At 40.0% G+C, this 12,063-nt stretch overlaps 3 protein-coding genes across 3 annotated transcripts; 2 read left to right on the top strand and 1 right to left on the bottom strand.

The window, feature by feature from the left end:
- Positions 1–8: 8 nt before the first annotated feature.
- On the top strand, positions 9–2,194 carry LOC139305691 (tripartite motif-containing protein 16). Its single transcript, XM_070929613.1, has one exon. The coding sequence runs from the start codon at positions 153–155 to the stop codon at positions 1,710–1,712; it is 1,560 nt and encodes a 519-aa protein (XP_070785714.1). The 5' UTR covers positions 9–152; the 3' UTR covers positions 1,713–2,194.
- A 12-nt stretch (positions 2,195–2,206) lies between these two features.
- Positions 2,207–6,878, bottom strand: gmpr2 (guanosine monophosphate reductase 2). The gene is made up of 10 exons (XM_070929612.1): positions 6,835–6,878; positions 6,235–6,396; positions 5,986–6,105; positions 5,785–5,868; positions 5,509–5,682; positions 5,329–5,410; positions 4,819–4,925; positions 3,925–3,967; positions 3,661–3,820; positions 2,207–3,510 (listed from the first exon to the last, which is right to left on the bottom strand). Exons 2-10 carry the CDS (start codon positions 6,319–6,321, stop codon positions 3,321–3,323), a joined length of 1,047 nt encoding a protein of 348 aa, XP_070785713.1. The 5' UTR covers positions 6,322–6,396; positions 6,835–6,878; the 3' UTR covers positions 2,207–3,320.
- Positions 6,879–7,276: 398 nt separating this feature from the next.
- On the top strand, positions 7,277–9,941 carry nedd8 (NEDD8 ubiquitin like modifier). Its single transcript, XM_070929741.1, has 4 exons — positions 7,277–7,404; positions 7,549–7,596; positions 7,706–7,788; positions 8,196–9,941. Exons 1-4 carry the CDS (start codon positions 7,387–7,389, stop codon positions 8,320–8,322), a joined length of 276 nt encoding a protein of 91 aa, XP_070785842.1. The 5' UTR covers positions 7,277–7,386; the 3' UTR covers positions 8,323–9,941.
- The last annotated feature ends 2,122 nt before the right edge of the window (positions 9,942–12,063 follow it).

Below are 12,063 nucleotides of genomic sequence, written 5' to 3'. Positions count from 1 at the left end.
CGGGTGGACAACTAAATTCAGCAAAATCTGATTTCATTTTCAGTTTTCTGCCAAAACAGAAATAAAGAGCAACAAGGAGGATCCTAAAGACTTTGTTCTACATCGAATAATAATTCAAGAAAATCTAATCAGGACTTGCTGCTTTTGAAAACATGTCTGACAATCTACAAAAGGAGCCACAAGTTATCCTCTGTGACATGTGTACAGAGGAGGACAGGAAACCGGCAAGGAAGACTTGCATGAAATGTGAGATCTCCATGTGCGTCCAGCACCTCCAGGCCCACCTGACCACTCCTGTGTTACTACAGACTCATCCTCTGACTGAGCCCTTGTCTTTATGTGGGACCACTAAATGCCCCCAACATGGCAAACTCGTGGAGTACTACTGCTTGGATGACTTGACCTGTGTGTGTGTTTCCTGTGCCATTGAAGACCAGCACCGCCTACACAATATGAAGACCTTCTCCACAGCCCACAAAGAGCTCATGGAAAAACTCAACGCTGAGCAGCAGGCCTTACCTGTGAAAACTGATGATGAGAATGTGAGTCTGGAAAAGTGGGAGAAGAGTGAAAGAGAGAAGCTGGGTCGCTCTAGTCTGCGACTCATTGAGGCTGTGACTAACCTGCGTGACATTGCCCTGACCAGTGTCCAGAGTTCAGTCTCTGCCCGTATGGTGTCTATCAAAACCAGCAAGACCAGCATGCAAGCAGCACAGAACGAGAAGGACACCTTCAGATTCCTGCAGATGTATTCTCAGGTGCATCAGGATGTGGAGAGGGCCAAGGCTGTGGATCTGAGAAAAGGGTTGGAGCCTGGCAGTGATCGTGACAAACTGGTTCAGGAGATACGACAGAATGGTGAAAAAATGGTGAAGCATGCAGGCCAGTTCTGGGGATCCCTGTTGACTCTGGTTGACCCAGATAACCACCAGGAGCTCATTGCTACTAGTTCAGGCCTGATCTTTGACCCGCAGATTTTTGGCCCTGGGATGTCACTGTCCAAAGACAACAGGAAGGTTTTCTACAGTAGCTGGCTGGGGCAATGCTCTGCTACTCTTTTTATCCGTAGTACCCATTCAGCTCCTAACTTTCAGAGGTGGATGGTCAGTCTTTCCCAAGACTCTGACTGGACCATTGGTTTATGTGACAAACAGTCTGCGAAGAACTTAAAGGATGGACCTGTCTATGGTCTGTGCTGCGAAGCTAACCAGCTCAGCTCTCTCACGACAGAGTATGAGGATAGTTGTGATGCATCAATCAATTCACAAAGTTCTGGGCTGCTGAAAACTGACATGACCAAAACAGAGAAACAACACAGGGTTTCCTCTGCATTAATCACACAGCAGGGCAAAGCTGGAGATGAGGCCGTACCACGACCTGAAATGGTGGAAGTGTTTTGGAACTTTGTTGCTTCCTCGCTGTCCTTCTTCATCAGAACCAGTCAGTATCAGAGGGAAGAAATTATCACAATTAAGATGAGCCTCAACAACTGGGACCTGGCCCCTTTTGTTCAACTACGAAAGGAAAACGGCCAAAATAGGCCCCAGCAGCAGTGGACGTGCTCCTGTGGGAAGGTTTACAGCAACAACGGCAATGAATATGCCTATGGATACAACAATGGAATGCGCAACTACTCTCACCGGGCTAATTGTGCCTGTGGAGCAAATATTGGTGACGTATGCATCACAGAGGTGGTTTGTGAACTTCAGTAATTGGTGGAACCTGGCTGATCATTGCTAATCATTATACAAAGCTAAAAAGTGCATGGCTACAAATATTTACAGTCATTTTGCTTTTATTTGATGATATAAATCAATAATTTAGTGTTAAGTTGCTGACAAATGAAAATATTGTGCTTTTAGTGCAAATATCTATAATAGGCTAATACTGTGATTGTTTTTAGTCTACACATCATATACTAAAGTCTTCAGCTGAATGTTTTTTCATTGTAATAATGTTAATTATTTTGTTTTTGGAGTTACTTCTAATGTACGCATCAAGGTCATTTTGTTTTAACTGAAATGTTTTTACTTTTTTCTGCCTGCCAGTTTAAGGTGTTTGTCCCCATCTACTGGTGGTGAGTGCGTCATTGCTCTCACATAGTACAGTATCTTACAGTGCATGGTCTTATTAAGTCAGTATCATACATACATTGTGAATGATCCAATCAATAATAAAGCCAGTAAAATTTTAATCTGTGGAATGTTTTTATTGACTTTGTAAAACTTCAAAAAGTGAATTTAAAAACTAAATTTTTTTCCATTTTTACACCAATGTGACAATAAAAAAAATCAAACACAGAGCATGTCAGAACAGCTTGAAATGGAGTACAGACATTGTGACGTGAAACCACACCCAATAGTGATGCTGCAAAATGTCCAAGGCTAATTCCAAGGAATAACCAGTTAATTTAAAGGCTATAATGAATCATTAATTAACTTGAATATGCATCTCTAACATAAACCCACACAGACTTTGGTATTCATCAGGAGCAGCTACAACCAGAGAAGGGAAAAGCTGCATATATGTTTATATAGAATAACACCTCTGCTATGAATTCAGCACTTCATTACTATGTACTGTGCTCTAGTATTGTAACTCTAGCATTCAGCATATACTGGTCCATATGTAAATTATCCCAAATGTAATTCACCTACTAATTAACAAAAGTAGCAGTAGTAGTAGGTGCTGGAAACAATGTATGACACTGTAGTTTCAAAACATATCTATGAGACAATAACGGAAACTAAATATTAGACTCTCAGATTACAAATCATTAAAGTGCAAAACTTAATGAGTGATGGAATGATTGAATTTCTAAAAACAGTTACATTTCCTAATTAGTCACAGCAGCTGCGTATATATTTAGGCTTTCTAAATACTAGAAAGAAATTTAAGACATTTGCTATAATCATATATGTGGGTGTCAAAGGCTTACAGTATGAGACATGTTATAGATACTGTTTATAGACAGCCACAGATTTGCATAAAAAGAACAACTAAGGACCTTGCATTGGAATGATGAGACAGCAGACATGCAAAGAGCTGGAGATTTACTGCTCTAGCTGACATCTTACTGTCCAGAGACACAATGACCCCTGAAACACTTTGTGGCTTATATGAAATATGTGAAATTTCAAGTCAAAGAACCGTAACAAACCGCCAAAAACAAAACTAATAAGGATAGTAAAAGGGCATTAAGTATTAATATACGTGTCTGTTCACTTGTGTTTATGGTCAATGCACAAACAGCATCTGGGAGTCAGACAGGCAGTGTTGCAGACTTATCCTTCGCTCTGAAGCAGGATCAAGCTGGACACTCAGCTGTCGTTGCCGAAGACAGTGTTGAGCTGCTGGGTGACCCTGATGAAGGTGGTCCTGCGGCTCAGCTCCTTCAGTTTGCCTGCCCCAACGTAGGTGCAGGTGGAGCGGACCCCGCCCAGGATGTCTCGTATTGTCACATCCACTGGACCTTTGTAAGAAACTTCGACTGTTTTCCCCTCCGACGCTCTGGAGGCAAAAAACATGAGACAGCGTAAACATGGTATACTACGTATACACCACTCTGCACTATAAGTTTAGCAATTAGTATAGACTGGCAAAACACCCACAAACACATAAGAAAGACAATTTGTTCCCTTAAATAACTGTGACTCTGACCTGTACTCAGCCACGCCTCCTGCGTGTTTCTTCATCGCCGTGTCAGAGCTCATTCCATAGAACAGCTTGTATTTCTTGCCGTTTTTCTCAATAATTTCGCCCCCGCTTTCTGAGTGGCCGGCAAGCATACCGCCCAGCATCACAAAGTCCGCTCCAGCACCTGAGAGTCACACAGAAAGAGCAAAACAAATAAATGGGAAGCCTGTTTTAACAGAAAGAATTCTCACTATGGTTGGAATTTGGAGTGAAAACACTAAAACTTACCAAAAGCCTTTGAGACATCTCCTGGGCAAGTACATCCCCCATCCTGTGTGAAAGAGAAGAGAGGGGAAAAGACAAAACAAAACACCACGTTATGAGTGTGACTATGTTTATCATGGCTGTATGTGGAGACAAAAGATAAGGTTGCACATTCTCAGGGTTACATACACGTTTAACAAATCACACTGACGCTGGGAAGAAAAGAGTGGATGGAATTACACAAAGTAACGAAGTACAGGCAAATCAAATAAATTAAAGATAGATGAATGATTAATACTTTCTATCATAAGTCTCAATTTAAAGGAATACTTCTTTCTTGCTGAGAGTTGGATAAGAAGATCAATACCAATCTCTATAACTCAATATGAAGCTGGAGCCATTAGCCGGTTAGCTTAGCTTAGCACAAAGACTGGAAACAGGGGGAAACAGCTAGCCTGGCTGTGTCCGAAGGTAACAAATTTCACCCACCAGCACCTCTAAAACTCACCAACTAACACGTTATATCTTGTTTGTCTAATCTGTACAAAGTGTAAAAGTGGTTTTGCGGTTGGTTATGTGCCACATACAACAAGATTCAATAAAAAGTAGGTTACTGCACCCGGCCGTGAACAGTCCCGCACATAAAACACAAATTGTGTGTATAAAAAGTGAGCTGGTAGGCTCTGAATTGTATTAACTTTGGACAGAGCCAGGCTAGTTTCCCCGTTTCCAGTCTCTATGCTAAGCTAAGTTAGCTATCTGCTGGCTGTATTTCACATTTGGCACACAGACATGAAAGTGGTATTGACGTCTCTTCTAACACTGAGCCTATTTCCCAAAATGTCAAACTATTCCTTTAACATGAACTGTGTAGAAATTATGATTCAATCACTGGATTGTCATAGAAAAGTCACTCACAGAGATGATGTGGCCACCCAAGCCATGAGCTGCATCTGCACACTCAATCACAGCACTGAGCTGGGGGTACCCCACCCCTGTCTTCTTGCGGGTGGTACACACAGAGCCTGTAGAGGAAGATGACTCTTTAAGATTTCTAGTCTGCAGTCTATGATTTGCAAACAGGAAACAGCATATGCAAGCATTGTTTGTGGTCTGTTTGATTGTTGTGTGTCAAATGAATGGGTGTTTCTACATAGCTAATACCCATCCAGATGAGTATGTGAAAGTTAATTTAATATAAGATAAGTAACACTGTCTGAATTCCCTTGATTGGTGAAACCCCACCCATGTGTTACTCCAAGCAAGTTAGTCTTTTTCAAACACAGTTCTATAAATTGTGTTAGTGACAGAGTATTAGGATAACCTTGAGGTGTATTTGAAAAAATCAACCTTGACATCTGTGTGAGGTGATAATGTGATAATGGTCTGTCTAGACGCAGAAATGTGTTTGTGTTACGCTGTGATCACCTGGTCCGATGCCTACTTTGATGATGTCAGCGCCGGCCAGGATCAGCTCTTCTACCATCTCTCCTGTCACCACGTTTCCTGCCTGAGCAAAACAAAAGTAAAAATAAAAAAATGTTTTCTTGATTACTTACTCCCCTTTCAGCCCCACTTACTGCAGTTTAACGGCAGACACCTACTGACCATTATAGTGTGAGTGGGGAACTTCTGCCTGACGTCTTTGACAAAGTGAACAAAGTGTTCAGAGTAGCCGTTAGCCACGTCTACACAGATATACTGCAGCTGTGGCACCGCCGTCAAGATGGCTGAAATCCTGTCAAAGTCACCGTCACTGGTTCCTGTGCTGACTGCTACACTCTGGGAGACAAACACAGAAGAGAGAGAAGTGTGTTACAATAAATACCACCATTAATAAACTCTTAAAATAAAGGGATACATAATAATTTACACTTTTAGTACCTCCACGCATTTGGGATGCTTCTTTGCAAACTCCACCCAGTCGCCCACAGAGTAATGTTTGTGAATCGTGGTGAAGAGAGTGAACTAGTGGAGGAGAAAATGATGAATAACAATGAGATAGATTCTAACCCTATGTGCTCTCAGAAGCTCTTTTTGAAATAATAAGTGATTTATACACATCCCATGTAATACATAACCTACCTGGTGCAAAGCCAGGGCCATCTCAAAGGTCCCCACAGTGTCCATGTTTGCAGCGATGATGGGGATCCCCCTGTAGCTGCCCTTGGAGTTCCTGAAAGTGAAGCTCCTCATTAGGTCCACCTGGGAGACGCAAGGACAATAAGACATAGATTTAAACTAACTCCAATGAACTTCCCAGGGATCACCTGTAAAGGTTCATCTGTATTTAGGTCAGTCAGGTTTCACGTGGGGAAATCCACAGCTGTATACCTCGCTCCTTGACTTGAGCGTGCTCCGCTTTGGACGGAGGAGCACATCCTTGAAGTCCAGCTTGATGTCATTCTCAATGCGAGGCATTCTGGAAACAGGTTGTGCAGGTAGTGTAACAAAAATGAATTGCGGAAATTAAGTAGTTTCTCCTAGAACGTGAATCTGTGAAAGAGCGGGAGGTCAGAGTTCAGGATGATTGGTTTGTGCTGTGTCTTTTCTCATTTCTACAACTCCCCTTTCCTCCGTTCATACACTCATACACACACATTAACAACAAGGAACATCCTTCTCTCATTCTAAAGATACGTAAAAGTTAGTCAGAACTGTGGCTGTTTAATTACTACTATGTTCAAATGTAATAAGGCTATCTTTAGCTAGCAAGCGGTTTATAAAACGCTACTGAAAATGCTACGCACACTAAACTGTTACCACAAAGATCAGAACAGCTCCGACGTCAAAATTCAAGGTTACATAACGATTGGTTTAAAGTGTCTAAATTGAATCCACTTGATGAGAATTGCAAAGCCTTTACTTTAGCATAAGCTACGTATTAGCTAACGAATGGGTTGTCTTGCAGATTTAGCTAAATAAAGAGTTTACCTGTAAGAAATAATGAATGATTCTGTCTGTGCCGCTGTTTGCTTTTCCACTGTCTGCGCGGGAAGCTTTACGGGGGCGGACACCAACTGACAGCCACGTTGTAGTTTTTGAAGGGCTTTAGCCAGTAAGCGACACGCAGGCTAAAACTACAAGCGTGAGACTCGCTTTACGACACGCTGCACGGATGTCGTAAGGATTGTTTTAGGTATTCAGGAAACACATTTCGGTTTGCTTTTGCTGGGGTGATACTAACGCTAATGTAAGATACGTTTTAGGGCAAAGTCTGTGCTTTTTCGATGGTAAATAAAGGAAATGGGAAGTCTGAAATCCGGTTGAAGCGGAACCTTTGTCACACAAAGAAGGAGGCGGTGGGATTCACTGAGAAACACAGGAAACACGCATTGAATTTTTGGAAGGGGAAGAATATCGAGTTTCCTCACCACAATACACAATAGTGTTACCATTATCATATATCATATCATAGATTCAGTTAACATATAATCATACAACTGATCCCGCTCCAGTTTATTTGATAAAAACAAGTCAACAAAGATGCTGATTAAAGTGAAGGTAAGGCAAAGCAAGCATACCGATTATCCCGGTGTAATAGTTAGCCAAGCATTTGAACAGTTGTTATTCCTGAGTCACTAAATTGTGTCCACTCTCATGATTTACTCAATAATAATCTGAAATTGTTTTGTTTTTTTATCACAGACACTCACAGGCAAAGAGATAGAGATTGACATAGAGCCCACAGATAAGGTATATAATTATATTTTATTTCCATATTTGTGCTCTATGCTAATAATTGCCCGTTATTCATTGTGTGTTTGAGCATTGAGCAATATGTTTTTCATCTATTTCCATCCAGGTGGAGCGAATTAAAGAAAGGGTGGAGGAGAAAGAGGGGATCCCTCCGCAGCAGCAGAGGTTGATCTACAGTGGAAAACAGATGTAAGATGCCCTTAATTTCTTTCTTTCTTTCTTTCTTTCTTTAATATCCACAGCCTATGAATTGATCCTTCTGTGAAGTACTGCCTGTGTATCTAAAGCCCCATGTAGCTTATTTCACTGTTACATAGCCCTCCATTGTTGTCCCACATACACTGTCCTGATGTAGTGTAAATACTAACTAGTGCACCAAATGCATATTAACCTGCAGCCAAAAATTGTCCCAAACAAATGCTCCATTTACTCCAATATTGCTAATGTTTAGTACAATCTACAGCATCCGGCTGTTATAGGAAATCACTTAGCCTTTATTTGAAATGAAACTATATATATATATATAGCTTTTTAATAGAGGGATTTCTGCTGTGTGACGTCTTCTGCCCTGCACCCCCTTTTGTCTTTGTTTTCAGGAACGATGAGAAAACAGCAGCAGACTATAAAATCCAGGGAGGCTCGGTTCTCCATCTGGTTCTTGCTCTGCGAGGAGGGCAGGCGCTCCGCTCTCCCAGAAGCCGATACTCCGAGCCTGCATTGTAGTCATCACTTGGAAACATGCTGTAGCCTTTGCGATTCCTACACTAAGCGGATACACCGAAGGCTCAAAACCACGGGTTGCAGAGTCACCGGGCGGCATTGAAGGCAACACAGAGCCACTGGTAGAAAGAGTTAGATCAGGTTCTGCTTGTGGCAGCCACTTCCCTACAGCCAAATGTGTGTTGGCTGCAAACACTGCCCCCACTGTAACATTGTCATGACGAATGTTACATCTTCTGTCCTGAGAGAAAAGGCAAAGTTACTTTCAGAATTAAACAAAGCTTTAAAGATGTACTGAGCTAATTGTGGCTGCTACAGAAAACTACTTGAACTACAATGTTCAAGCTATTCTCTGTCTCTTTCTGCGGCTCTGCATGTAAGCACAGAGGTTATCTTTGTTCCCCTGATGATAAAACAGATAACTGTAGCTTAAAGATGCTTCAAGGAAACCCATCATTGGATTACAGCCTTTGGCTTCAAACTAAGGTTTCACAAAATAAGGTTATTTCTGCTTCATGTTTTATTCTGTTCTCTACAAAATACCCCAACTCACTTATTATAATTATCTGAGGCTATTTGGTGTGTCAACATATCAGCACCCATGTAGCTCAGTTAGATTTGTGAAAGATGGACAACAGCGTGTTTAAAAGAATAGTTTGACTTTTTGGGAAATACACACATTTGCTTTCTGGCAGAAAGTTAGATGAGATGATTAATACTACTCTCACGTTTGTCCGTTAGATATAAGGCTACTGCCAGCACCTGGTTTGCTTAGCTTAGCTTTGCATAAAGACTGGAAACAGGGGAAAACAGCTAGCCTTGCTTTGTCCAACAGACGCTAGAGCCTCCTACTAGCACCTCTAAACCTCACTCATTAACAACTTTTACCTCATTTGTTAATCTGTACGAAAACCGAAGTTTAAAATGACAATTTGCTGTTTTACGGAGGGTTATGTGCCAAGCTATTTCTTGGCTCTGAGCAGTTCCCAGCCAAGAAATAGTACAGAACATAACCCCCTGTAAAACAGTAAATTGTGCTTGATACACTTTGGTTTTTGTACGGATTAAACAATTGAGAAATTATGTGTTAATTAGTGAGCTTCAGAGGTTCTGTTAGGTGAATTCTCCACCAGAAGGTGAATAAGCTTATTTCCCAAAATGCCAAACTATTCCTTTAAGGGAAAACAAGAACTAAAGGACAGGTTTTGTGCCAGGAAAACCTCCCGCCACTAATTCAAAATCATGAACCACACAGTTTGCTTTATACACGCTTCATAAGCAGAATGAGCATGTCCATTCAGTAGGATAATGTTTTGTATAATTTCACATGAATTTCATTTGTTAAGAGTGATTTTGTTTTTGTGCTGATTGCAGATTTTACTGTTTAGAAGATAAGGAACGTGCCAACTATGGTGTTATCCGACAATGGCTTCAGTTTACATGGGTATTGTTAGGTTTGTTTGTATGTTCATTGAAGGACCTATATGCCCCCAAGTGTGTACAGAATTGACCTATGCTGTGGATTAGTTTGTCCGTAGAATACATAATTCTAATTCATAATTCTTAATCCTGAAAATGCCTCACTTTGCCAATCTGTTCTTCATAAAAATATATCAAAACAGCAACAATTCTTGTTCACGTATGAATATTTTTTATTCTTGTCACACACTCACCACCAATATGTACATTTACATTTTTAACACAAAAATAGACTGAAGTTTGAGAGACACGTCAGTCAAAATGGCTCTCAGTATGGTAGGTTGACTGCAAACGGCAACTTAAATTAGAGACCAATGAGTACACAAAATGATTTAGAAATAACATTCTTGTCAGGCAGTGTACTGTAATACGATGGTGTATTGCTAGGAGAAGAGTTGCTTAGATTATCAGTACACGTGATGACTGTTACAACATAGAAAACTTGATATTTCCACCACATTAAAGGCCCGTTTTTGGTCTGAATTAAAGCAAAAAGCCGAGGTTGCGGCTTATTAGAACATTGAGCAGCAAGAACGTAAGACAAGTCAACACTGTTAAAACTTTCTTTAGATTTTAAGTTACAAATGAGAAAAGTTTGACTCACTGAACTTGTGAAGCTCTAAGTTGCTGTCTGCACAGTTTACATTGCCATATAAAGTTGCAGCATTTGATATCTGAGGTGGAAACATTCAGGCCTCATTTATTCACAGAAAAGGTCTTACTGAGAAACGTGAAATTCACAAAGTTTGTGTTATAAATTGAGGAAAATGCCATTATTGAAAGTACTGAATGTCCTAAGAATTTAATCACATTCTTGATGAATGATCGCACAATGGAATAAAAATATAGTTTGGGAACATTTTTATATATAAATGAGGCCCTGAATTACAAATTCAAACATTGTCAGTGTTTTTTATTTACTAAGAGACAATATACAGACCGTCTGCGTATACTGTAAATACACAATAACCGTACAGGCACAAAACACAATCATTGTACTTGTAAAGACATCCAAGACACCCTGTTCGCCTTACAGTTTAACAAGAGAAACTTAACAATACTGGCCTCACTTTGATGCGCATTTTTGCCAACATCTGTCGTCCTCTGTGAGATATTTTTGGGATCGCTTGTCAAATTGAGACTCCTGAGGAAAAAGATATCTAAAAGCACCAGTACAAACATTTAGCAAAGAGGCAATCAATCAGATCTGTCGAGTGTTCATGTTCTGGAGGTTTTAGGCAGTGTGTGTAAGGAGAAGGCAGTGGGGATGCCCTGAGACACTAAACGGATTATAGAAAGACACAAGAGTACACAATGTGTGTTGAAGTGTGGAGTGTTGTTACTATAATATACAGAATAAGTATAGATACATAACTATTACCAGACAACACAGAATGGGTTCATTCAGGGGCGCATGTTCAGTTTTTTGCTAGTGTCTGTACTAATATTGCACTAAAATCTCTTCTAGTGAATTATATGAATACAAACTCTCATTTCTACACCCTAAATAAAGAAAAAAATGATTTAAACACAGCTAGATGTTAAGCTACAAAAATACTTCACTTTCACACAGGCATTCACATGTGTCGGTATAGGGGTTTGCACATGACCAATGCAAATGTGGTGGTGATAACTATCATGTCTTATATTTATTCTTTCAAGTCATCTATCCCCATGCTGGACTTGCAGTTTTAATAGGTTAATTACACTTTTTTGTTGCTTCCATAAAATTAAAAACTACCCCAAACTATGAGGATTAACCATCTCTCCACATCAGTCACAACAGAGCTGCAATGGCATCCAAATACAGAATATATTGTAATTAAGGCAATTAACTAAGAACTGTGCGCCATTTACCAACACAAAGTACAGATCACACATTAGCTTTCAGGTGTACACCTCCACGGTTGCAAGAGTAAAAAAAAAAATAGGCCCAGATGTATATGATGTTGAATAGAAAAAAGAATATCAACAAAACTAAAATTAACATATTAAAACTAAAATAACAAAAAAGGCAAATGATATAAACAATTATCACAATTACAAAAAAAAGGAGAAACATTTCGGAATCACAGTCACCTTTAAAAACAAAACACGACATAAAATGACTTGATCTGAATTAGATTTTCTGCTTTGACAATCAAAATACAGCTTTGGTGTGTTGAATATATGACAAAATTTACAATGTGGCTAAAAAGGACAACAAAAAAACAAAGAAAAGGTGTTTGCGTAGCCATCACAGTAAGAGTCTTTTGATAAAGATAA

The sequence above is a fragment of the Enoplosus armatus genome, chromosome 23 (assembly GCF_043641665.1).
Source record: "Enoplosus armatus isolate fEnoArm2 chromosome 23, fEnoArm2.hap1, whole genome shotgun sequence".
NCBI classification, from domain to species: Eukaryota; Metazoa; Chordata; class Actinopteri; order Centrarchiformes; family Enoplosidae; genus Enoplosus; species Enoplosus armatus.
Note: the sequence above shows the minus strand (reverse complement) of the source record. Positions and strands in the feature narration are given on the sequence as shown.

Bases quoted from the DNA above. Each gene is read 5' to 3' on its own strand.
- nedd8 (XM_070929741.1), top strand. The intron at 7,597-7,705 runs GTATATAATTAT...ATTTCCATCCAG, and splicing joins ACATAGAGCCCACAGATAAG to GTGGAGCGAATTAAAGAAAG. The intron at 7,789-8,195 runs GTAAGATGCCCT...CTTTGTTTTCAG, and splicing joins ATCTACAGTGGAAAACAGAT to GAACGATGAGAAAACAGCAG.
- LOC139305691 (XM_070929613.1), top strand. From the start codon at position 153: ATGTCTGACAATCTACAAAAGGAGCCACAAGTTATCCTCTGTGACATG.
- gmpr2 (XM_070929612.1), bottom strand. From the start codon at position 6,321: ATGCCTCGCATTGAGAATGACATCAAGCTGGACTTCAAGGATGTGCTC. The intron at 4,926-5,328 runs GTGATCACAGCG...CTTCCTCTACAG, and splicing joins CAAAGTAGGCATCGGACCAG to GCTCTGTGTGTACCACCCGC. The intron at 3,968-4,818 runs GTGAGTGACTTT...TCTTTCACACAG, and splicing joins TGGGTGGCCACATCATCTCT to GATGGGGGATGTACTTGCCC.